Source organism: Myotis brandtii, unplaced genomic scaffold (assembly GCF_000412655.1).
Source record: "Myotis brandtii unplaced genomic scaffold, ASM41265v1 scaffold17, whole genome shotgun sequence".
Lineage (NCBI taxonomy): Eukaryota > Metazoa > Chordata > Mammalia > Chiroptera > Vespertilionidae > Myotis > Myotis brandtii.
Window position 1 is genome coordinate 4,015,224 of NW_005356259.1, and position 24,717 is coordinate 4,039,940.

Sequence of the window (24,717 nt, forward strand, 5' to 3'; positions counted from 1 at the left end):
TAAAACTTTAGACAATGAATAAATAAAAACAAAGAGAAAGAAGTAAAAAAAAGTCATAATCTTTGCATGCAAAGTAACACTTGAGCTGAAATGTGAAATAAATTTTGATATGAGGAAATTTTGTTACTTCTTAAAAATTAATATGTATTTTTAATGTTTCGCTATCTATTTCACTGTTACTTGACAGTGTGTTTATTGTTTTAGCAAAAAGTAGCAATATTTGGTTCTAAAAGAATCCTTTGAATTGGAAAGGGTACATAAATTGTATTAATGTCAAAGAATATCTTGATTTCAGGATGCCCCTAAATCGGGTACTAGTTGCAGCTCTCGCTGTTCAAGTTCCAGACAGGATTCTGAGAGCACAAGGCCAGAATCTGAAACAGAAGATGTATTATGGGAAGACTTGTTACATTGTGCAGAATGCCGATCGTCTTGTACCAGTGAGACAGATGTGGAAAATCCTCATGTTAATCCATGTGTGAAAAAAGAATATAGAGATGATCCTTTTCACCAGGTCGGTTTACAGTTGTCATGGGCTAATTTGTCCCTTAAGTCTCTAGGATGATTTTAATTTCTAGTAGGAAATTTAAGCCACTGATGGTTTCTACAGGTTTTTCTCCTTTGAATGTACAAATTTTACAGAGGTGAAGAAAAAGCTTACACTCAATTAAAATATTCTGGTAAAAAAATTTTTTTAATGTGAGCTGTGGTCTGGCTTCATTGGAACATAGAATCTCATCATTTATGTTATGGTTATGTTTCTGACCTTGCAAACATGTTTCTGAGAAGTTGTTGGTAAATGGAGTTTTATAAGTCAACTTGTGTTTTAGATGCAATAGTCTTTTTCTCACTCAACAGACTTCATGGTCATATTTATTTATACCTGTGGTCTTAACACCACTGTAAGATTGTAATTCACATATATTTCATGACTATCAGATTTGTATCTCCAAGTGCCTATAGTAGTGCTGTCGAATAGAAATATAATGAGAGTCACATATGTAATTTAAAAATTTCTGGTAGCTGCATTAAAAATGTTTTAAAAGGTCAAATTAATTTTAGTATCTTTTATTTAACCCTATATTCAAAATATCACTTCAACATATAACTAATATGAAAAATAATGAAATATATATATTTTTAATACGAAATGTCTTCAAAATCACATCTGATTTGGACTAGTCACATTTCAAGTGCTCAGTAGCCACATGCGAGTAGGGTGTACTATATCAGACAACACAGGTCTGTGGGACATCTTCATTTGAATGTTTCACCATTGCCTCAGCTTTAACCAAATACACCACCTTCCCTCATAAATTTATTTTTCTTATGGCATTTAAAATCTTGGTGAATGACATCTTCATTCATCTGCTCACTGTCCAGAAACCTGGTAGTCATTTAAAATCCTCACTGTTCTTACTTTCTTCTCTCTCTTATCCAAGTCCTCATGAAATCCTAACAATGAAACCAACAAGTAAACTTAGAAAACTAGAGGTAGAAGGGAACTTCCTTAATCTGATAAAAGGTAGCTATCAAAGAACCTTCTAAAAACCTATATATTTAATGTTGAAATTTTAGGAGCATTTTTATTAAAAGCAGGAACAAGAGATGCCCATCACTGCTTTTTCTATTAAAATTCTACAGTATGTTTGTATGTCTCTGTTTTCAGTTGGACTTAGACAGATTTAAAGTTCATATTAAAGAACAAAATGTCAGTAGCAGAAGCAATTTTGAAGAACTGCAGGGAACTTTCCATATTGGATATAAAAATGTATTTTTTAAAATATAGTAGTTAAGGTAGTATGGTATAGGTATATGCTATAGACTGAATGTGTCCCCATCAAAATATGATCGCATTTGGAGGTGGGCCTCTGGGAGGTAATTAGGCATGAGGGTGGAGCTTTGGTCCACACCCCTCTCCCAGAGATGTGAAATGTTTAAGCACATATGTGCATAGGAGAAAACCAGTAGGGAAGAATTAAAGAGGTACAGGAGAAAGTTAAATGATGTGTCTTAGGATTCTAGTGGGAAAAGCCTAGTTAGGAAGCTTAAATTCCTACTTGACAGGAAGAGAATACATCTTTTGTTGAAATAGGAGGAAGAAGAGTGCCTGAAACAAGTAAGATGATGAGAGAGTTGCTGCCTGATAATCTCTATTCTGTGAGTGCGGGAGGTTAGGGAATCTGTTAACAATAAGAAGTGAGATGATGGGATAGGGGACTTGTGGATGGTGGTGAAGGCTTGAAGTTATCATTTGCAGGAAATGGGGTAGTGGAGAGAGAGTATATGTATGCATCTATTCAAACCTATTAAAAAAGTCAAACTGTCACATTGTTGAGGATCCAGCTAGAATCTGAAACCATGAATTTGTAGTTGCTCGTTCCAGACAGTTGTGTGATATTCTCTGGAATATAGTTGTAATAATCATAACAATAGCAAGCATTTAATAAGCATTTACTAAAAGCTAGGCACTGTGCAATGTAATCTAGATGTATTATCTCATGTAATCCTCTCAACCTATAACAGTAGGGTTTATTTTTATTTTATAGCTGAGAAAATTGAGGCCCAGAATTAAATAATGTACCCAAAGTCACACAGCATAGGTGTTCACTAAATAGTTGCTATTCAAGAGACAGGAGAGGGGATGGTATACTGATTGAAAGAATGGATGTGGTAAGAGTCTAGCCATGTTGGATTGAGAAGGAAATGAAACCAAGAAGAGACTGATAGATTAGAAGATAGGTGTGTTCAAGGAAACAAGTGTTTTAGAATTGAAGGTTTGAGAGACCTGGCAAGATGAGAGGTGTGGTTCAAGACTCATATCAGAAGTAGAGCAATTCTGTGTGGTGACAAGATCCAGGATGTGGCCATGGGAAATAGCTATAGTTCCCCAAGATTAAGTGAAAAAAGCAATGAACAATTAATCCTTGAGAATGGGGTTGATCCATGTGTCATTTGCATATTCATCTAAGTCACAGAGATAACAACTAGAATTGACCTTTAAGAAAATGGCTGTGAACTATTTCCCCAGAGATACCAGCTGCATAGAAGCAGGGACCATGTGTTCTTTTGCCCATTGTTGTATCACACAGTGCCTGGTACATAGTAGGTGTTTAATAAATATAAGTTGAGTGAATGAGTTAAATGAAATAAACATTTTTCAAAGCATGCTGATTAGGCCTTTCTTAAATGATTAAAAAATTATTTTTAATGAATGCTATACAGAATAAATTTGCCCTAAATCTTTCACATCATTCTGCTCTTTTTTTGATAAGATGAAGATTTTTTAAATTTTCTACTCTGCATGTCTAATAGTATTCTAGGTTTCCATTGATTTTGCTTTTGGGTGAAAGACTTGATTTTACATACATTTCTTATTCTCAGATTTCTGAAAAATAAGCTCAAGTTTTCAGTTTTACTAATAGCCATGTAATTGAAATTTGCTCTCTTTAGTGAAAAGCTACCAGTTTTTTTCTTGTACAGGCAGTCCTCGGGTTATGTCAGACTCGACGTACATCGTTTCGTGGTTATGTCGCCATCTCCCATTATTTATAAAAAAAAAGTTCCATCATTTTGACATATGTACATATGTGCTTTATGTTTTTTATTATTTATTTACCACAAGTAAAGGTCAGGAATTGTTATCTTTCTTTTAAATTTTTTTACTGTTTCACTTCATTACTGCTGTGTCTGTGCTCCATGTGAGTGATGTGTAGGTGCTTATGTAGGTGGGTTCCGACTTACTGCGAACGCGTTACGTCGCACCTTAGGAACGGATCTCCGACGTAACCCAAGGACCTACTGTACTTGGTTTGGAGGACCCTTTTCTGCCTACTTAAGACTCAAAAATCTCTTATGAAGAAACATTGAGCATTTGAATCAGTATGTTCTTGTCGGGATGACCAAATCTGTTTTTGTTTTATTTTCTTTGTAAATAGTAACAAGCATTTCTATAGGAGAAAATTTTCTTCCTCTAGTCATGGCTGAATGTATAATAAAATATAAAGCCATATTCAAGTGAAATTCATCTTTCAGTAGGGAAAGCCAGATTTTAATGGATACAGTTCCCACAGGTGGAAACTTCAGTAAAGCAGTTGTCATGGTGAATTTATTTGAAACAAAACCTGCCACCATTAAGTTTTATGATTTTCAGGCAATTTTGAATGAACAAGGAGCAGTTAAGAATTAGAATGAGGATAAAAAACAATCATTAAAAGAGTTCCAAATTTCAATTTGAAAAGCATACAAAGAAGAACCTATGTGATAACATTATAAAATGGAATTATTTACTTCCATGTTTTCCCTGAATCTTTTAATTTATTTTTATTTTTTTAATATATTTTTTTGATATTTTTACAGAGAGGAAGGGAGAGGGATAGAGAGTTAGAAACATCCATCAGCTGCCTCCTGCACACTCCCTACTGGGATGTGCCCGCAACCAAGGTACATGCCCTTGACCGGAATCGAACCTGGGACCCCTCAGTTCGCAGGCTGATGCTCTATCCACTGAGCCAAACCGGTTAGGGCTGAACCTTTTTAAAAAAGTGTTTCATGTAATGCTGCTCTCCATACATTTAGGCAGTCCATGTTTCAACAAGAATGTTTTTCAGAATACATACATTTGACAAACACATACACAGGTATAGGGCTTTTTAAGTAACTTTTTCTCTTCTGTTTTGCCTTTCTAGAAATAAGACAGTGATAAATCTACTTAGAGTAACTGGGAAGGTAGCTGGGCAAAATGAGTACTTTGGGAAGGAGAGTGAAGAACTGCTTGATTTCTGTTTCTGTAGATGGACCTGCATCATATTGAAATGCCTTGCTTCATGTAATTGGAAAACCTTTAATTCACTGTTACAGACAGAGTTAAGAAATAAGTTAAAATGCCTGTGTGTCGGTGGTTGAAATCTGTTGCCTCTCAGGCTTAACACTTTCCATTCAGCTTCTTGCAATTGTTCCTAGCTTTTTAGTTTCATTGTTTCATAATTATTAAACTTCCAAGAAAAGTTTGATACATATTTCAATGCAAATTATTTCTATCCCAGACTAGAATATTTTGTTTGAAGATAAATTATGGAACATCATCTGATAAAAGTGGTTAATTACCAGTATTTCATAACTTAAGAGCTATGATGAAACATAGCTCTTATATGTTTCAATAGTAAAATATATGCTATGAAGGTTAATGTATATTAAAATACTATGTCTTTGGGAAAGATAAATATTTAGAGGCAACCTCTGGATAGTCAAATAACTACATGGAAAGAGCTTTGTCAATAGCATGACTACTGGCATTATGGTTTGCCTGTAATCATTCACCAGTTTTTATGCTGTTTATAGTAAACGTGGTATATATAGCTTAACATAAAGAAAATTAGTATATGAGGTAGAATAATTTCCTTATCTCTTTTCTTACATATTGTTGACTTACTATTTTATACCTTTAATTGAAATTAATCAATGCAACTTTACTCCCCCTAGAGCAGTGCTCTCAACCTTCTGGCCCTTTAAATACAGTTCCTCACGTTGTGACCCAACCATAAAATTATTTTCGTTGCTACTTCATAACTGTAATGTTGCTACTGTTGTGAATCGCAATGTAAGTATCTAATATGCAGGATGGTCTTAGGCGACCCCTGAGAAAGGGTCATTCGACCCCCAAAGGGGTCGCGACCCACAGGTTGAGAACCGCTGCCCTAGAGGAAAATATATTCCTTACATTTACAGAAACATGTCTTTATCCTATTTGAATCATATTTTGTCCTCCAAAGAATAAATATAACTATAGTAGATTATTCTGTTCATTGTTAGAAGTTATTTTAATGAAATATGTTATAAAAATAAGTTAGACTATGTCAGTGATGGCAAACCTTTTGAGATTGGCATGTCAGCATTTTGAAAAATCCTAACTTAACTCTGGTGCTGTGTCACATATAGAAATTTTTTGATATTTGCAACCATAGTAAAACAAAGATTTATATTTTTGATATTTATTTTATATATTTAAATGCTATTTAACAAAGAAAAATCAACCAAAAAAATGAGTTCGCGTGTCACCTCTGAGACGCGTGTCATAGGTTCGCCATCACTGGACTATGTCAACAAAGAAATTCATCCCATTCTAGATCTAATCTTTTAGTGTTATTTCTCCTATCAATATCTGGTACTACAAAAATTGTTGTTTCATCTATTTTGTTGCTATCTTTAACTCCCAACTATCCTATTTTGAAATTTTATTTCTTTAATTATAGATCTAAAGCAAACAAACATAAGCCTGTGATTCTTTTTATTAAAGCTTTCAATTTTTCTTTTTACCTTTTTTTATTTCTTGAAACATTGAGAAATACTCTATATTACTTGGGAGAGTACTTCTACTTATTTGTGCTTTGCAATATTTGCTCTGAGGAACAGAAACTTAAATTGATCCTTTGGAGAAATGCTAGATTAAAGTATCAGAAAAGTAAGTCAAGTATTAACGGTAGGTGTGTGAGGAAGGGTCTCCTTCAGCATGAGATTGTATCACTAATCTTTCAAAGAGGTTCAAATCTCAGCTGTCATTGTTTTTTATTGAATGATCATAAGTTGGACAATTAGTAATATGAACAATGTGATATCTGTCTATGAACATTTGTATATTATTAGCTATATAGACAGGTTGACAACTAAGTGCTTTTGCTGACATATGTTAGAGTATTTTTAAACAATATATTGCCTAATATCTGTTATAGAAAGTTTTTAACTTATGCATTTTTATAACTGTAATATCTTATGGCATCTGTTTAATATATCTGCTAATTTTAAGAATTTTAGTGTCATTGAAATTCTGTGTGTATAAATACCGATATAGCTATGCACATAAATGTACATTCTATTTATAAAAGATAAATGCATTCACCTATTTCTATTTTTTACTAGTAATGTAGTTAAAGTTTGTGTGTGTGTGTGTGTGTATACATATATATGCATAGGTGTGTATATATGTTTGTTTTATTTATGAAATGAGATAACTGTATTTACCAATTTCTTTTTATTTTTTTATAGAGTCATTTGCCCTGGCTCCACAGTTCCCACCCAGGATTAGAAAAAATAAGTGCTATAGTATGGGAAGGAAATGACTGTAAGAAAGCAGATATGTCTGTACTTGAAATCAGTGGAATGATAATGAACAGAGTAAGTTTTCAAATTTTATTCTTTTAGTTCAAGGATAAAACAGTGATTATTAATATCCTATATAATAAAAGCCTAATATGCTAAGTGTCCAACTGTTCAACCTTTCAACCAGTCGTTGTGATGCATACTGACCACCAGGGGGCAGACGCTCCAACCGGTAGGTTAGCTTGCTGCTGGGGTCCGGTTGATTGGGACTGGGCAAGATGGGCCAGACACGCCCTGGAGCCCTCCCTCAGTTGTGCACCGGTGGGGTCCCTTGGCCTGGCCTGAAGGGATTGGGCTGAAACCGGCTCTCCGACATACCCCAAGTGGTCCCAGATTGCAAGAGGGCGCAGGCCAGGTCGAAGGACCCCACTGGTGCATGAATCTGTGCACCGGGCCTCTAGTATTAAATAATTACTGCAATGTTATGTTTATAACCTACTCACCTCACTTTTCAACCTGAAAAAAAATTATTTGTATTTTTCTTTGTCGTTGATTTAAACAGTGATATCACTCTCACCTTTTATTGTTTTCATTCTTGCAATCAAGAATAGATACAATCTAAAATTTTCTTCTTTTATGTTATTCTTTCTTTTGCTTTCCATGGATCAAATTGAGGAGCTGCTAGATATATACAGTTTTGATGAATATTTATTTTTCTTTCTCACCCATCTTGGCTCATTTATTTATTAGTACCCAGAACATTAAACAATTCAAACAAAAGATTTGTGTTGATATTTCCTTGCCTAATTAAATGTATAGAAGTAATGCAGCTGGGGTAAACATCTTGAGTAGTTGGAAGTAGAGTTAGATGAGAATACTGTGGATTTTAATTTTAGTTTTTATTACTTTTTTAAAAAATCAGATCATTGCTACTTTTAAAGTTTTACCTGATTCCTCTGGACATCTAGTCATGATTTAACTTGCAGTTCTAAATTTCTTGTGCATTGCTATGCTAGAACCTTTGTACACACTTCATGTGGGACAGGAATTAAAATAACTGGGTATAGAAATTGATCTACTTCCTCTTTCATGTCTCAGTGTGAGCAATGAAAAGCTATCAACAAGGAGTGTCTAGTTGGTGTTCTATATCTTAACTGTCTGTGAGCTAGCAGATTATAGAATGATAAAAAGTTACCTAAGTGATATTTAAGGTTTCTCCTAGTTCTGCCATTCTTATATTTTCCCATTACTTAAATTTTAGTTTCCTTCTTTATAATTACCCTACCATCTTTTCCCTTTTCTTATTTAATTGTCCCCCCTCTAACATTTTCTCTCTTCTAAATGGTTTTAGAATTTAAAGAGACATCCATTTGTATATTGAGCTCTTTGAAGAAAATACAAATCACAAATTTATTGAATAATTAAATATAATTCTAGATTTTTTTGTTTAATGAACTAAATTTAAGTGGATGTGAGATCTCATTCTTTTTAATATTGCAGTATTTGTGAATATTTCTAACTGTTGAAATAATGAGATACATATAATTTTTTTTTAAGATCTGGGTAAGACCAAGATAGTTAATCCTTTTTGCATCTACTTAGTGAATTAGAGATCTGATGATGAACTATTTTTGAAAACTGAAGAAATAATGTTTTACTTTTTACACATTATAGGCTCTTCAGCTTTGAGTAAATTTAATTTTTATTATTCATGTAGTAAAACTAATACATTTTAACAAACTGATTCTATATTGCTATAAATAAAATCATGCTTAATAGAAATTCATTTTACTGTAGGTAAAATTTGTGTAAGTTTTTTTTCTTTTTCTTTTTTCTCTCTATAAAGGTGAATAGCCATATACCAGGAATAGGATACCAGATTTTTGGAAATGCAATCTCTCTTATCCTGGGTTTAACTCCGTTTGTTTTCCGACTCTCCCAAGCTACAGACTTGGAACAGCTCACTACACATTCGGCTTCTGAACTTTACGCGATTGCATTCGGTTCTAACGAAGATGCCATAGTGCTTTCTATGGTTATTATAAGTTTTGTGGTTCGTGTGTCTCTTGTGTGGATTTTCTTTTTTTTGCTCTGTGTAGCAGAAAGAACTTATAAACAGGTGAGTATATATAGACTTCTGAAGAGAGAACATCTTATCCTTTTCCTAATGTTCAAAGTATTCTTGAAGTATTTTAGTATTTCATTAAATCAATCTGAGCTGCTAATTCTTTTCTCGTTTTGTTTTTATAGTACTTAACTAAATAAAATTCTAACAGTCCATATTTTGTTGATTTTTGTTTTTTCGTAGTAATATACTTGAAAATTAATGCTTGCCTTTTGTCTTTTTTAGCGCTTACTTTTTGCAAAGCTCTTTGGACATTTAACATCGGCAAGGAGGGCTCGAAAATCTGAGGTTCCTCATTTCCGGTTGAAGAAAGTACAAAATATAAAAATGTGGCTATCACTTCGGTCCTATCTTAAGGTAGAATGATAGTGACAAAAGTACTCTTAAATGTGCTGGCTTCCTCTCAGAGTTCCCTTTTCTTTGTCAATATGTAGGTATGTCTAGATGTGTATTCACATAAATACTCACACAGTGCTGTGTGTTCTTTATGCTCCATATGCAGAAATCCAAAATACATGTTTAACTGGTTCTTTATAGTAAAGCACCTGAAGTCTAAAAGGCTTCAATGTATTTGAGGTAGATAATTCAAAATCAAGTTGTCCTTAATTTATCTTTGTTCATAAATCTCACCAACTTCTACTCATTCAAAAGCTAGATTAAAGATTTTGTTTCTACCTAAAATGGTTGTCAAAAGCCAGTAGAGGGAGCCCACTGCTTAGAAAAGAGTTTTTAAAAATTCTGTAATCAGAATCACCTCAGTGAAGTGGCCTATTGCTATTTAAAAATACTAGCTTACAGTTCTAAGCCATTCTTTTCATGCTGTTCTTTTCTTTAATCTTGTTAAATAACCTTTCTAATTATGGAAGTAGATTAAAAAAACACATCTCAGGAGGGAAATGGGAAACATCTGAATTAATTTTAGGAAAACACTAAGGATTATTTCTTTGTTGCATTAAGTAGCAATGAATTTCATTATATATGGAGTTACCTAAAGACCAAATATCCTCTAACATACCTAGATCTTTAATGCTTATTTTGTTCTTTTTAAAAAATCTTTATTGTTAAAAGTATTATATATGACCCCTTATTTCCCCCATAACACTTTTTATTTTGAAGCAACAATGAAAGAAGTGAAAAAATTTTTGCACTGTTTATCTAGCTTTCTATTTAAAATATTCATTATTCTGCTTATTTAACTTATTAAATTCAACTAACTTAATCTCCATTGGAAAATGTTACAAATTGGCGTAGATTATTTTTTGTCATGTTAACCATGTGCCATCCACTACCCATGAGATGAAATTCTCTACCCTCATGAGCTTGCACTTCAGTGACATTTAACCCCAGACCTATGAATTATCTTTGAAATTTACTTCCTTCTCTTGCATTTCCAACATCCAATTTATCACCAATTTCCACCCATTCTGCTTCCAAAATATAACTTAAGTTTATTTACTTACATTTGTTTCCTTTTCCATCACCTTAATTGAAAACAATGTGGGCTACTGGAGTTTCCTCTTAACTGGCCTTCCAGCATTCAGAGTTCCTCCTTCCAATACTTCCTTCACTCTGCCAACAGAAATCTTTTTTTAAAATGTAGATTTGACCATATACTTCTTAAAATTTTTTGGAGATTCTCCATTGCCCTTAGGGTAAAGATTAAAATCTGACAGGGCTTATAATGCCCTTAATGACCCAGCTCTTGCCATTCGTCTGTCTTTCTTTCTTCCTACATTCCAGCCACACTAAACTGCTTCAGTTCTTTGAATGCACTATGATCATTCCTGTTCTGTGCTCTTCCTTCCACCAAACCATTGTCATGTGCCATCTTAGTTTGGTATAAATATCACTTTCTTAGGGAAATCTTCCCAGGCCCACACAATCTTGTATTTGGGGGTTAGAAGGGTGGGCCTGGAAAGATCTCTCTAAGGAAGTGATATTTACATAAAACTCCCAATTTTCTCAGCGCATCCTATACTTTTCCTTCATAGCACTTATCACAACTTACACATATATCTGTGATTTTGAAATTGATGCCTGACTCCCTAATGATGAAGGTAGGGACTGTGTCTGTTTTGTTCTCTGCTGTGTTTCTACCCCCTAGCACAGTACTTCATTCTGAGCAGGTGCTTAAGAAACATTTGTTGAATGAATAGTGTTTGTAAAGTGAAATATTTGGAAGTTATGCTAAGAATTCTAGGCTATATATTCACCATTTCCACTGTGTTGCAAATCCTTAGGAAATAGTAACACTTTAATAAAAATTCATCTAACAAATTAGGTGTATTTTCAACATTATAAGTTACTAGAGGCCTGGTGCATGAAATCGTGCACAGGTGGAGTCCAACCGGCCTGGGGGAGGGGATGCGGAGGTTGGCTGATCGGGGTTGAGGCTGGTGGGGGGAAGGACCGTGGGTGGTTCGCTGGCCGGCCTGTCCCGCCCCCTGGTCGAACTCCCAGTCAAACTCTTGGTCTAGGGGACAATTTGCATATTAGCCTTTTATTATATAGGATGATCAACCTATAGTGATGGATAAGCACCTTAATTGAAAGCTTGAAATTGACTGCTAATTAGTAAATGTATTTAAAAGTGTTTTCCCTTTTTTCCCCCAGCGTCGAGGTCCTCAGCGATCAGTTGATGTAATAGTTTCCTCTGCTTTCTTGTTGACTATCTCAGTTGTATTTATCTGTTGTGCCCAGGTGAGTTACCTTGTTCTGTGTAGAAATTAGATAATCAGACCTACAAATATTCAGCTTCAAACGTTTTCTAATAAAAAAAGAATGAAAGCAATAATATAAGTAAACCTGTCACACAATTTTGAAATTGGCTTTTTGCAGTTTATTATTTTTTCAATAGAATAAATAAATATTTGGAAGTTATTCATTTATGTGTCACACTAGTGGCTAGCATATTCTCAGATGTGTATTGATTGGACATATGATAATTAGTTTTTGCCATTAATTCACCTGGTTATCTTTATTTCTCAAAATAAACTTATGAGTGACTATAGTTATCAGTTGTTTCATACTGGTTTTTGTTGTTGTTGTTGCTTTTTAAACATATAGTTTATTGATTTTTTACAGAGAGGAAGGGAGAGGGATAGAGAGTTAGAAACATTGATGAGAGAGAAACATTGATCAGCTGCCTCCTGCACACCCCCTACTGGGGATGTGCCCACAACCAAAGGTACATGCCCTTGACCGGAATCGAACCTGGGACCCTTCAGTCCGCAGGCCAACGCTCTATCCACTGAGCCAAACCAATTAGGGCATGTTTCATACTGTTTTACATGAATCTCTGCTTTACTCACATTTAGCATTTATTATTTTATACCTTATTTGTTACTGTGGCTTGACTGCCTCATGCTCTGTAAAAGAATTCTTGTTGACCAAGATTAGTCAGGAAACAGAAGTATCTCAGGATATATTTTGTGCTATAAAGTTTAAACTTCTATTTCAAGTAATATGACCTACTGAAACTTCTGCTTTAAAGCATCATACAATGCTAGCAGAATAAAATCCAGCATTTTATATATCTGAGTTTATAAAACAGTAAGGGACCAAAGTGAAGATAGCATTGAACAACAGAGCAGTTCAGTATACGTGTGAATGCATGGCAGCCCTAGGATAAGAAAGTGAGGTACATTGGCACTCTTAGTATCCTAGAGACTTGAGATTTTATGCCCACATGAGGACAGAAGATGAGGCCTCGACCTGCATGCACACATTCTTACACAAAAGCCAGAACCCTCAAAGGGCTGCAGTCTCCATGAAAAGATGGAATAAGAAAAGCAGTCTGCCCTGCAGCACAGGAAGACAGTAAGGAATCTTGTCTCTAACTCTGCCTAGACTCTGGCAAGGAGTTGGGGAAAAGTCTCTCCTAAGAACTGTAGGTCTGCACTTAATCACAGGTTCGGGGTTCAAATGTACATTACAGGTCTTGTCCTGTAACCCCTGTGTCAAAAAATTATATAAAAAGTGGTCGTAAGCTCTTAGATACCTAGTGGAAGCAAAACCGAGACTGTTCTGGGGTATGTGACTTCAACGTAGGACTCACAAGATTTTCACAGATAAAGCCTCTTCAGATTTCAAAACACGTGAAGAAACAATAGAATATGAGTGCATCAACAGATCAATAAACAGCAGGAATAGATCTCTAGCTACTTCAGATAATAGACTGATCAGATAGAAACTATAAGGTTAGCTTGCTTAAAATGACTAAAGACATAGGTTAACACTACAAAAAAAAGAGATAGCTTTAAAAGAGAACCAAATAGTACTTCAGAGAAATAAAAAATATGGCATTGATATTAAAAACAGAAAAAAATAGCAGATTGAAAACAGGTAAAGATAGTGAATTGGTAGAAGGGGAAAAAATTACCTAGAATATAAGAGAGTGTCGAACAGATTGATATAAAAAAAGTAATTGAGACAGATAAGATATTCAACATACATCTATCTAACGAATTGCTGATGGAAAGCAGAGGGAGAGCAATATTTGGAGAGAAAATGGCTAGGGGTTTTTCTGAATTGATGAAAGATGTTAGTTTTTACCACACTTAGACACATTTTGGAGAAACTGCAGAACACCAAAAAGAGAAAAATCTTAAGAGCAACCAAAAAAAAATGACTTAATTTCTAATTTCTACTCAAAATTTCTAATTACACCTCAGTCTTTTCTTCAGGGTTTAATTTCCATGTTCCTGAAGTACATCTTATAATTCTTCTGTCTCTCAAAAACACATAAAACCTATTTATTGCTAGCAACAAAAGACACATGAAACATAATAACATTGAAGGTTTTTGAATGTAGAAGAATAGAAAAAGATACTGTAGGCAAACACTAGCCAAGAGAAAGCTGGCAATTTTCAATAATATCAAAAGAAATAGACTATGATCCAAGAAGTCTGAGAAAAATTTAGAAATTAATTCATTAAGAAGACCAATTTGTATGCATGTGATCATATAACTTTAAATATATCTATATATAACCAAAGTCAATAGTAAAATACCACATTGGGAGGTTTCAACATACTTCTTTTAGTAATTGCTAGGTTAAGCAGACAAAAAAATGTAGTGAAAATATGTATCTAAACATAATAGTCATAATTTTATTCTAAAATTGGAGAATACAGATTCTTTTCAGGCATAAGGACAGTTATAAAACTCCCATTTTCTAGGTCACAAAGTAATTTTAAACTGGTACTATCCAGACCACTTGATCTAGCTATAATGCAGTTAGAAAATAGTGACAGCAACAAAAGACCTCATACATTTGGAAAATTTAGAACATAAATAACAAATGTTTAAAAATAAAAGGCACAGTATTAAACTGAAATACTGGCAGAGTTGAGGATTTTTTAAAAAAGAATACTAGTGTAAGTTACTTTCTGCCAATAAAGTTGAAAGCTTTACTGACAGAAAGTAAACTTAACTGACTCAAAAACTAATTGAAAAACTGAGGAGGTCTATAACTATAAAGCAATATTGATTCAGTAATTTAAAAATATGCCACCAACAAAAACCTCCAGATGCATCTGTTTTTAGTGGTGAATTTTGCCAAATATTCAAATAGACAGGTAGTCCTAATCTTATACAAATATAGAAAACCAGCATATTCCCCAATTCATTTTTTGCAGCTAATATGACCTTGATACCAATACCAGAAAGACAGTATGAAAGTGGGAAGCCATGAGTTTATTTCCCTTATTAATAACTGAGATGCAAAATACTAGGAAGATGAAACCAGAGTTTAATAAATATAAATATGCCATGACCAAGATAGCTGGAATGCAAGGATTTTCAACTTTAGAAAATCCACTAATCTAGTTTGAGCTCCTTTAGTTGATTAAAGGAGCAAGAAACATCCGATCATGTCAATAGATGCAGAAAACAAATTGGTAAATTTCATTGGAGATTTATAATGCAATGACTGGAAAGTACTGTCCTTAATCTGATAAAGTATATCTTTCAAAAGTTGGAGCAAACATTGTACATAAATATTTATTACCTCATGTGCATTTTAAAAACAGAAATAAGACGCTTACCCTCTCTACCACTTCTAGTGAGCATTTTGATAGAGGGTATTAACCAATGAAGACAGGAAAAAGAAATAAATGGTATAAAGGTTGAAAAGGAAAAAACAAAATCACATGCTATATGACTATCTATAGAACATCCAAGTGACTTCATAGACAATTTATTAAAAATATGATACATTTTTAGATGATCAAGAACATCAAAAATGGTTACATCAACATAAAAAAATTAATTTTTGTCCTAGAAGCCAGGGAGCAGCAAATTTCCTCTGCAAAGGGCCAGATAGTAAATATTTTAGAATTTTGCCTGACTCATGCAGTCTCATATATTCTCCCTCACCCCTCCCTTAAAGTTTTAAGTACTACTAAAGACACCATAATGAAAAAATGGAGTCTGAGGAAAGATATTGGCAAAATACGTGACTTAAATGGCTTTGTTATTCAGAATATATAAATAACTTTTAAAATCAGTAAGAAAAATAGAAGTGGATATGGAATAGAAAAAGTTAACTTACCGAAGAGGAAATCCAATGATTAATAAGCATATGAGACATATATATCTGCCCTAAGAATCAGGAAAAGTAAAACCAAAACAATAAGAAAACAATTTACACTCATCAGATTGGCAGGTGTTAAGAAGTTGGATAATACCAAGTGTGGGCAAAAATTGGCAAAGGAAATTGATAGCACTGCTGAGACTATAAATTGTTACAACTGTTCAGAAACAATTTCGTAATACCTCATAAAGTTGATATGTGAATAATATCCAAGGACCCGGCAATTTTACTCCCATATATTAACTCCTAAAGAATGCTCTACATATGTGCACAGAGAGATGCATAAAAGAATGTAAGCATTGTGTGTAATAAGGAGAATTGACAACAAAATAAATGTTAACGGAGAGAAGAGACCAGTACACTGTGCTTGATTCTTTCACTGTAATACCTTAGTGGAGTTGGAATGAATGAATTTGAGCTTCATGTATCAGCATGGATAAATCTTGAAAACAAAGCTCAGTGGAATAAAAAACAAAGAATGGTGTAGACAATGTGATAACATTGTTATAAATTCTAAAATATATATAAAATAATATAGTTTAGAAATATATATGTAGCTGAACTATAAACTGTACGGAAAAGATAAACACAAAATTTATTACCCTTACAGAAAGGATAGGAAAGAAGAAATAATGATTAAGGAAAAGTTTAAAGGGGCTTCAATTGAATCTTTTACCTTACTTTTTAATAATCTGATAGAAATATTGCAAAATATTAAAATTTGACAAAAATGAGTAGAGGCCCCATTGGTATTGGTTACATTATATTTTTAGGTGCTTGAAATGTTAATAAATGTGAAATGTTCTTTAAATGTAATACTATATTCATGATCAATCTGTATGAAGTAAAATACGTTGTTTTTTCTTGAGAAGAATTTGTGTGAATGACATCGCTTCTTCATGTTGTCTTTTTCAAACACTTTCAGTTGCTTCATGTGCATGAGATCTTCCTTGATTGTCACTACAATTGGGAACTGGTGATCTGGTGTATCTCATTAACACTTTTTCTGCTAAGATTTGTTACCCTTGGATCAGAAACAAGTAAAAAATATAGCAATACCTCAATATTACTTACTGAACAGGTGAGGATCCAACTGATTTACTTTAGTTGTTATATTCTTAGGTTGGTTTGACTCTGGGATTAAAGTGTTTCATCTTTTAAATAAAGACATTTAGATTTCCTTACTTGTTGCAGCTTTTAATTATATTTAAAAATTATTTTCTTATAAGTTTATTGTAGGAAATTTGGACTATACAGTAAAGTATGAAGAAAATTAATATCACCTATAATCTCAATAACCAGAGAACTACCATTAATATTTTAGTGATGTCTTTCAATATCTTTTAAAAATGAGTATTTGTTATAATTTTAAGTATTTTTATTGTTTACATTTTTTTTTATAAAAGATAAACCTGTACTTGAAAATGGAGAAGAAACCTAACAAAAAAGAGGAACTGACAATAGTGAATAATGTTTTAAAACTGGCTACTAAACTGCTAAAGGTAAAAATAAAATTAAAAATGGATATAATGTAGAATATGCTGCTTGACATTATATTTGAGTCCTTTGTAGATCCTACCTTGTATTTGGTTTTCATGACTATCCACCTTGTTTCCAAGTTATATTTAAGCATATTCACACTATTTATATTTTCTCATTGCAAAACCAAAGTAATCCAAATCATTTCATTTTGAAATTTTGATAACTTGAAATTTTAAGACTTTTAATAATGGTTAGAATATTATAGGCGTTGGCGTCTTTGGAAATTTTTGCTTCCTATAACTTAAAATAGATTTCACAAAAAGAGATTTGATGTCAATTTGGAAAATATTTTTTATTTTGTATTTCTCAGAGCAGTCTTCTGCTTGGCCTGCGTGCGTTAGCTTAAAAAGTGATAATACATAATCATTATAATACTAGAGGCCCAGTGCATGACATTCATGCACTGGGGAGGGGGGGTCCCTCAGCCTGGCCTGCACCCTCACGCTGTTTGGGACCCCTTGAGGGATGTCCGCCTGCCACAGAGGCAGGAGAGGCTCCTGCCACCACCGCTGCGCTCGCCAGTCGTGAGCCCAGCTTCTGGCTGAGTGGCGCTCACCCTGTGGAAGTGCACTGACCACCAGGGAGCAGATCCTGCATTGAGCATCTGCCCCCTGGTGGTCAGTGCATGTCATAGCAACCAGTCGTTCCGCCGTTCGGTTGATTTGCATATTAGGGTTTTATTATATAGGATATATTACCAATAAACGTATTTTTAAATCATTTTTGGTGATGATAAAAAAGAATATAATTTCAGTATATCTGATCTCATAATACCTCTTTGGAAGTAATTTAATAAAATACTTTTATCACTGCATTGCAGTGTTAGTGATGCTTTTCTTAAAAGGAAAATATTTTTTAAATTCTCAATTTCTATAACAAATGAAATATTCTTAAAGTTGTTTATAAATGTTCAGAATACAATATGAAATTAGTTGGGCCTCAGTGTTATGGTTAATTCTTCACTCAACTAAAAAGCATTGATTTGCTATAGACTGTGCCTGACAGTATACTAGGCAATGAAAGGGTTCAGAAGAGGAGCGTGGGTTTGTTTGATACATACATATTAAATATCTTCAGAGTGTAGGCACTGTGCTGGACAGGAGGAAACTATAAAGATGAGATTTAAGAGCAGCTGCCATCTCTCAGAGTAGAGAGAAATATAAAAATAACTAAAATACAATGCACAACAGCATGATTTTTTTTTTTTTATCATACAGTCTTCTAGTCGGAAACCTGGGACTTAATATAAATTACTCCTTCTCTCTCATTGCACAGCCAAGAAATTCTCTGGCACATTGATTCAACCTCTCATATATCTTCCAATTCATCCCCTCTTCCCTATCAATACTGCCCTAAGTGAGACCCTCATCATCTTTTACTTAAGCTTTAGATACACTGAACTCTTAAGGTATTCCTGCTTCTGGTCTCACTACTCTCTCATCCATCTTCCACCTTGCTGACTGGTGATCTTTCCCACATGCACAGCTGATATGCTTCTCCCCTAATTAAATTTCTTTGGTGCCAGTCTGTCAGTACAATCAGCCTAAAGAATGACCCTCACATACATAGCCAGCTTTATAAATTTGAAGTAATTCTTTCCTTGTTCTTGGGCTCTAACAGTGCTGAGCAACATCCAGCAATTCACAGGTGCCATGTTGTCAGTTGTCTTGATGGCATTCCTACTCTCCCTACCCTCTAAGTTTCAGCCCCACTGCCTTTTATACATACTTCTTTTGTGGAACTGTAATAATTAAATTATTTATTTGCAGGGTCTATTAGACTGTAAGGTCCTTCAGCATAAGAACTAAATCTTAATTTCCCAGAGCCTAGCACAGGCCCTGGGACTTTAAATGTTTGAATCAGCCAATTCATTCATTCATTCATCCAAAAATTAATTTTCTCAAGGGAATTTTTATATATGTATTAGTATTGGCAGAATATTGGCTACATTTCTAATTCTTCTGCAAAAAGATATTAAGTTTATATTCTTACACTAAGAAATGTTCTCAAACTTTGTAGCTATTAGGCCAACACTTTCCTAGTCATTCATTTGGGAGAGAACTTGGAGTTTCAAATTTAGACTATATAGTGTTTTTTTTTCCAGTTACATTTGACATGCAACATTGTATTAGTTTTAGGTGTATGATTAGACATTTATATAACTTATGAGGTGATGCCTTGATAAATCTAGTACCTACTTGAGACCATACATAGTTATTACAATATTATTGACTATATACCCTATACTATACCTTAAAACCTATGACTATTTTTAACTGCCAATTTCTACTTCTTAATCCCTTCATTTTCCACTCATCTCCCACCTCCTTCCCATCAATTAGTTATAGAGTTATTTGAAAGGAAGTCACCTTCTTCTTTAAAGAACAAAACAATTTAAAAAACCCTTAATGTATAGTTACTTATTTCAAGTGTTTATTCTTTCTAAAACTATTCATAACTTGTACCTATTTTTTTAATCCTCATTATATATTCCTTTGAATTAGTTTAACTGATAATTCTTAATCTGGCTCATGATTTTGTTTTCTTCTAGGAATTGGACAGTCCCTTTAGGTTATATGGGCTTACAATGAATCCATTGCTTTATAACATCACCCAGGTTGTCATCCTGTCAGCCGTTTCTGGTGTTATCAGTGACTTGCTTGGATTTAATTTAAAGGTAAGAATTTACAGGTATTTTTTTATTACTTAGTGCACTGTTACATTTTTGTGGCATTTATTTTACCCTAGCTCTCTTTTGAAATCTCACCCTCACAGTAATGAAATCATTTTGATAATATTGTATACAATTAATAAAAATAATTTCACAGAATGATAAACATTCTTGGTTTATAATATTATTGGAACTCCTAGTTTGGAACAGTATTAATTACAAATAGAACTTTTGTGTAGAATAAGTGGAGGTATTTATTTTTACTCATATAATCTGAATCTAATTTAAGTGATAAAAAAAGAAAAAGAAGAGCCTGATTTCTTTTTGGGGGCCAAAAGTTATATTACTTATCTATAACTAGAGGCGGGGTGCACGAATTCGTGCACCAGTGGGGTCCCTCGGCCTAGCCTGCAGGATCAGGCCGAAACCGGCTCTCCGACAACCCCTGAGGGGTCCCGGATTTCGAGAGGGTGCAGGCCAAGCCGAGAACCCCACTGGTGCACCATCAGGTCTGGGGAGGGATGTGGTAGGTTAGCCAGCTGGGGAGGGACCGCAGGAGGGCTCCAGGGCATGTCTGGCCTGTTGCTCAGTCCCGATTGGCTGGACCCTAGCAGCAAGCTAACCTACCAGTCGGAGCATCTGACCCCTGGTGGTCAGTGCACGTCATAGCGAGTGGTTGAACGGCCTTAGCATATCATTAGCATTTCATGCTTTGATTGGCTGAACGGATGACCGGACACTTAGCATATTAGGCTTTTATTTTTTAGGATAGCAATGCATACATCCTTCAACATATGTTCAGCTGTTAGTGAATAAGGTGTAAACTATTCATATTAGACTAGTTGTATATGTGTATTGTGTACACTTCCCTGTAAAAGAAAGCAAGAGAAACCTGATTTTCACTTTACTTGTTTAGGGTGAATTCTTCTTGAAAATAAAGGGATAAAGGAGCTTTAAAAAGTAAAATGAATACTTACGAATGAAATACAGATAAAAATAGTTTTATGTGATGTAACTTAATAAATTAGGATATTAAAACTGGCTCTAATGGTCACTGCTTCTATTATTTTTTCACCAGTTGTGGAAGATCAAATCATGACAATGCAGAGGAAAGAAGATGTAGCCTCTTTTCCAGAATAAGAGAACCAACTGAGCGGCCTGGAAGCAGCCCTGACTCTGATGCAGGCGTCTCAGCTGGGAAGCGGAAGTGTTTACATCCCACTGTCTTGTGCAATTCTTATATTTATTTTACGTGTTCACTGTTTTTTTACATTTACTTCAGTCTTTATATTTTATTTTTAGCATCGAGTGTACTTAATTGTTGATGAAAAGGGTGATAAAACTGATATCCAGATACTTGAGATCCTGGTAATTGCTCATAAATAATTGACAAAACAACAAATCGTGAGAATAGAAGCCATTGCTAAGCACTGTTTCTCCATCAATGCCATGAACTTGCCTTACTTGAGGAAAACTTCTTTAACTTTGAAATATTGCGGTGGACTCAGCTAAACCCATAAAGCATTTTCTTCAGTAAATCAAAATCCAGTCAGGGTTTGTCTCTAATTATTTTGGATCAATGCCAGGATCTAAACTGATTAAGCTGCAGTTAAGCACCCTTCAGTATTAATATATATAGTATTACGTAACAGGTCAACAAAGTGCTCTTTTTGATGATAAAACTCTTAATAGAGCAATAATTGTAAATGGTTACCATACTGTAAGATATTTTGATAAAAATTTAGTAGTATTAGTATTTATTTGAAACACTGGGCTGTTTGCACAGCTCTGTGCATGCTCAAAATGTGCACTTTTTAAAATTGTTACTTTTAATGCATATCTTTATATGGGATATGTTATAGTGTACTAGGGCATGATATGGTATCCTTTTGAGTGAGGTATATACTCATCTCACAGGTGAAGTGCCTATTGATATTACTAAAGTACATTATGTTTACTCAAGTAAAATAATTTTCTCCCCATGGTACACTGTAGTGTATGCTGTTCATACCACGCTCAAATGAACAACTTAAGAACCAATAAAATACTCCTCTGATTGTTAGTTATAAAAGTACTGTATACCCAAATTTTCAGAAAAGACAGCTTCAGCTTGCAAATTCTATACTCTAAACTTAATCTGGTACATCTCCCCTTCCTCATCACCACCCAATTAATTATATAAGGGCTATTTTAGATGTTTTTAACCTGGAAAGTTAACCCACCACCCCACTGCCCACCCCACCCCCCAAATAATTTGCCAAGTGTCCAAATGAGAACTTATTGTATTGGCACCTTAGGTAAATAGGGCAAATATGATAGTATCTTATTGGGCCTTGATTTTAAGTTGTTATATTTGTACAATCAAGAATATTTTAGGAAATAATTATAATATGAAATGTATTTGCAATTTTTTAAAACTGGGCATCTAGTTTTTAAAACAATTTATTTGAAACAATCTGTTTTCTTGGTGCAAGGTGTGTCATGTTGAATATCTTCACATTTTTAAACATTTTAGGGAATTTAAAATACTTGTAAGTGGTTTATTTGATTGGTGCAGTTTTAACCCCTGAATCATCACCTTAAGATCAGGAATGTGTAGAGAACAGAGCCATGTCGTGATGTCACTTTGCTCTTACCATTCCTTCTGATCAGCCTCAATTCAGCCTCTGTAGTATATTTTCTTTCTGTAGAAAACAACAAAAGCAATTGTGTTTTATTTGCCTATGTTCTAATATGTTTAATAATGACCAAAGTGCATTCTGAGTTTTTTCAAGGAATGTATTACTGGAGCTTTAAGAACATACTTATTTTCTCATGTGAAAAATTAGGCTTTGTCTGATATGTTTCTTCTTCCTCTATTGTCTAATGTTGAAGTTGTTTTTAGGAATTATATTTTATAAACTTTTTCAAAATAAGGTACAAAGCTATTCAGAACTTAACATTTTGCACAGAATATGTCAAATATATTTTGAGAAAAAAAGTACAGCATGAGTTCTGTTCAGAATAAAAGAGGAAACTATTGTATCTCACAAGAAAACTTATTTCAGAATGGAAATATTTTTGAGAAAAGTAGCTGACTATACTGATTTAGGGAAGTACTTGTTTTGGATTGAAGTTCATTTTAACTTGGAGTTGGGAGTTGACTTAACTGTGTACCATATACCTCTCAACAACTTATTAATAATATGTTGAGTTATTTCACTAATGTGGGCTACAGTAAAATACTAAAGGGAAAAAGTTGTCATTTTAAGCAATTTCAGAACATTAATGAACTGTTTTCAAAGAAAAATTGACATTGCTGCCATTTAGAATACCATGAATGTAAGAAAGTAAAAGAAATTATAATATCACATAATACAAAAAAGGCAGTTCAAAAATAGAATTGTGGCAGATATTCTGTGTTAACTATTTCTTTGCCACATGAGTTGTTTTTGAAAGTTTGAACAGCAGGTTTAATAAAACATTGTATGACTGACAGTTAAACTGGAGGCGTTTTGTTTTTTTTAATTTATTTTCAAGTCATATACATTTCTATGGTAATTTTGTTTGACTATAGCATAATCTTTAGTTGTAGCTTTTTGGTTTGAAGGGAGTGGAAATAAATTTTTTAAAACTTACTAACATTTCAGATTTTGTTATTCTCAGAACATGAGAGCATAATACATACACAGGCCTTTCATTAATGATGTTATGACATTATCATTTTTTCTGCCAAGCCTATATGAAGGATACCACCAATGTTTATCAACAGCACTGACTCCCCACAGTGCTTACTTCCTGGGGAGTAGACTGCAGGTCGAGGAGGTAGTACAGGTATACTTTCAAAAGAGTATTCCCACATGATTGAAGATTACTTTCTTAAGATCAGGAATTTTATAGAATGTAAATTTTATTGGATTTTAATTGTATTCACTGCTGTATTCCCAGAACATAATATAGTGCCTGATACATAGAAAAATGCCACTGAATGAAAGAGTGGATGGATGGACGGATGGATGAAGTCACCTAGGACCTTAAACACCACCTAGTCCAAAGTCTTCATTTCTCTAGATAAAAAATCTGAGGCCACAAAAAAGGTAAAAAGCTTGCCTAAGGTTGCACAACTAGTTAGTTAATGATAGAGCCTACACCAGTGATGGCGAACCTTTTGAGCTCGGCGTGTCAGCATTTTGAAAAACCCTTAACTCTGGTGCCATGTCACATATAGAAATTTTTTGATATTTGCAACCATAGTAAAACAAAGATTTATATTTTTGATATTTATTTTATATATTTAAATGCCATTTAACAAAGAAAAATCAACCAAAAAAATGAGTTCGCGTGTCACCTCTGACACGCATGTCATAGGTTCGCCATCACTGTTCTAGGGGCTCGTCTTCCAGGTGCAGGTCTTAAAAGTTGGGGAACCCAGCATGGGGTTCAGATTCTTGGCTCCTCAGAGAGAAACTTAGCATTTTCACTTTCCTCCAAACTGACTGTGTGGCTGCCTGGGAATAGGGTGGGGGCAGTGGGCCATCTCTCGTTCTGGGATGTAGGTGTTGCTCAGCTATTAGGCTTTTTCATGGGCGCTTGCTCCATGCGCAGTTGCAGATTCTGTGTGTGCCTGGGAGGAGGTGAGTCCATGTTCTCTCCTGGTGCCGTCTTGAACCCAGGATAGTTCTGGAGGCTGGAAGTCTGAGATCAGGTGCC

General features: G+C 34.2%; 1 protein-coding gene across 4 annotated transcripts in view; it reads left to right on the top strand.

Annotated features, from left to right (window-relative positions):
* The window catches only part of PHTF2 (putative homeodomain transcription factor 2), an 89,636-nt gene extending 65,991 nt beyond the window's left edge, over positions 1-23,645 (top strand). For 3 of the 4 annotated variants that reach the window (XM_005862913.2, XM_014536980.1, XM_014536981.1), the window contains 9 exons: positions 296-514; positions 7,042-7,170; positions 8,942-9,214; positions 9,446-9,577; positions 11,834-11,920; positions 16,741-16,896; positions 17,222-17,317; positions 19,909-20,034; positions 21,107-23,645. In XM_005862913.2, the coding sequence (XP_005862975.1) occupies positions 296-514; positions 7,042-7,170; positions 8,942-9,214; positions 9,446-9,577; positions 11,834-11,920; positions 16,741-16,896; positions 17,222-17,317; positions 19,909-20,034; positions 21,107-21,127 (1,239 nt within the window). In that variant the 3' untranslated portion in view covers positions 21,128-23,645. The remainder of the gene's footprint in view (positions 1-295; positions 515-7,041; positions 7,171-8,941; positions 9,215-9,445; positions 9,578-11,833; positions 11,921-16,740; positions 16,897-17,221; positions 17,318-19,908; positions 20,035-21,106) is intronic. The other variant, XM_005862915.2, reaches the window with a different exon arrangement.
* Positions 23,646-24,717: the final 1,072 nt, after the last annotated feature.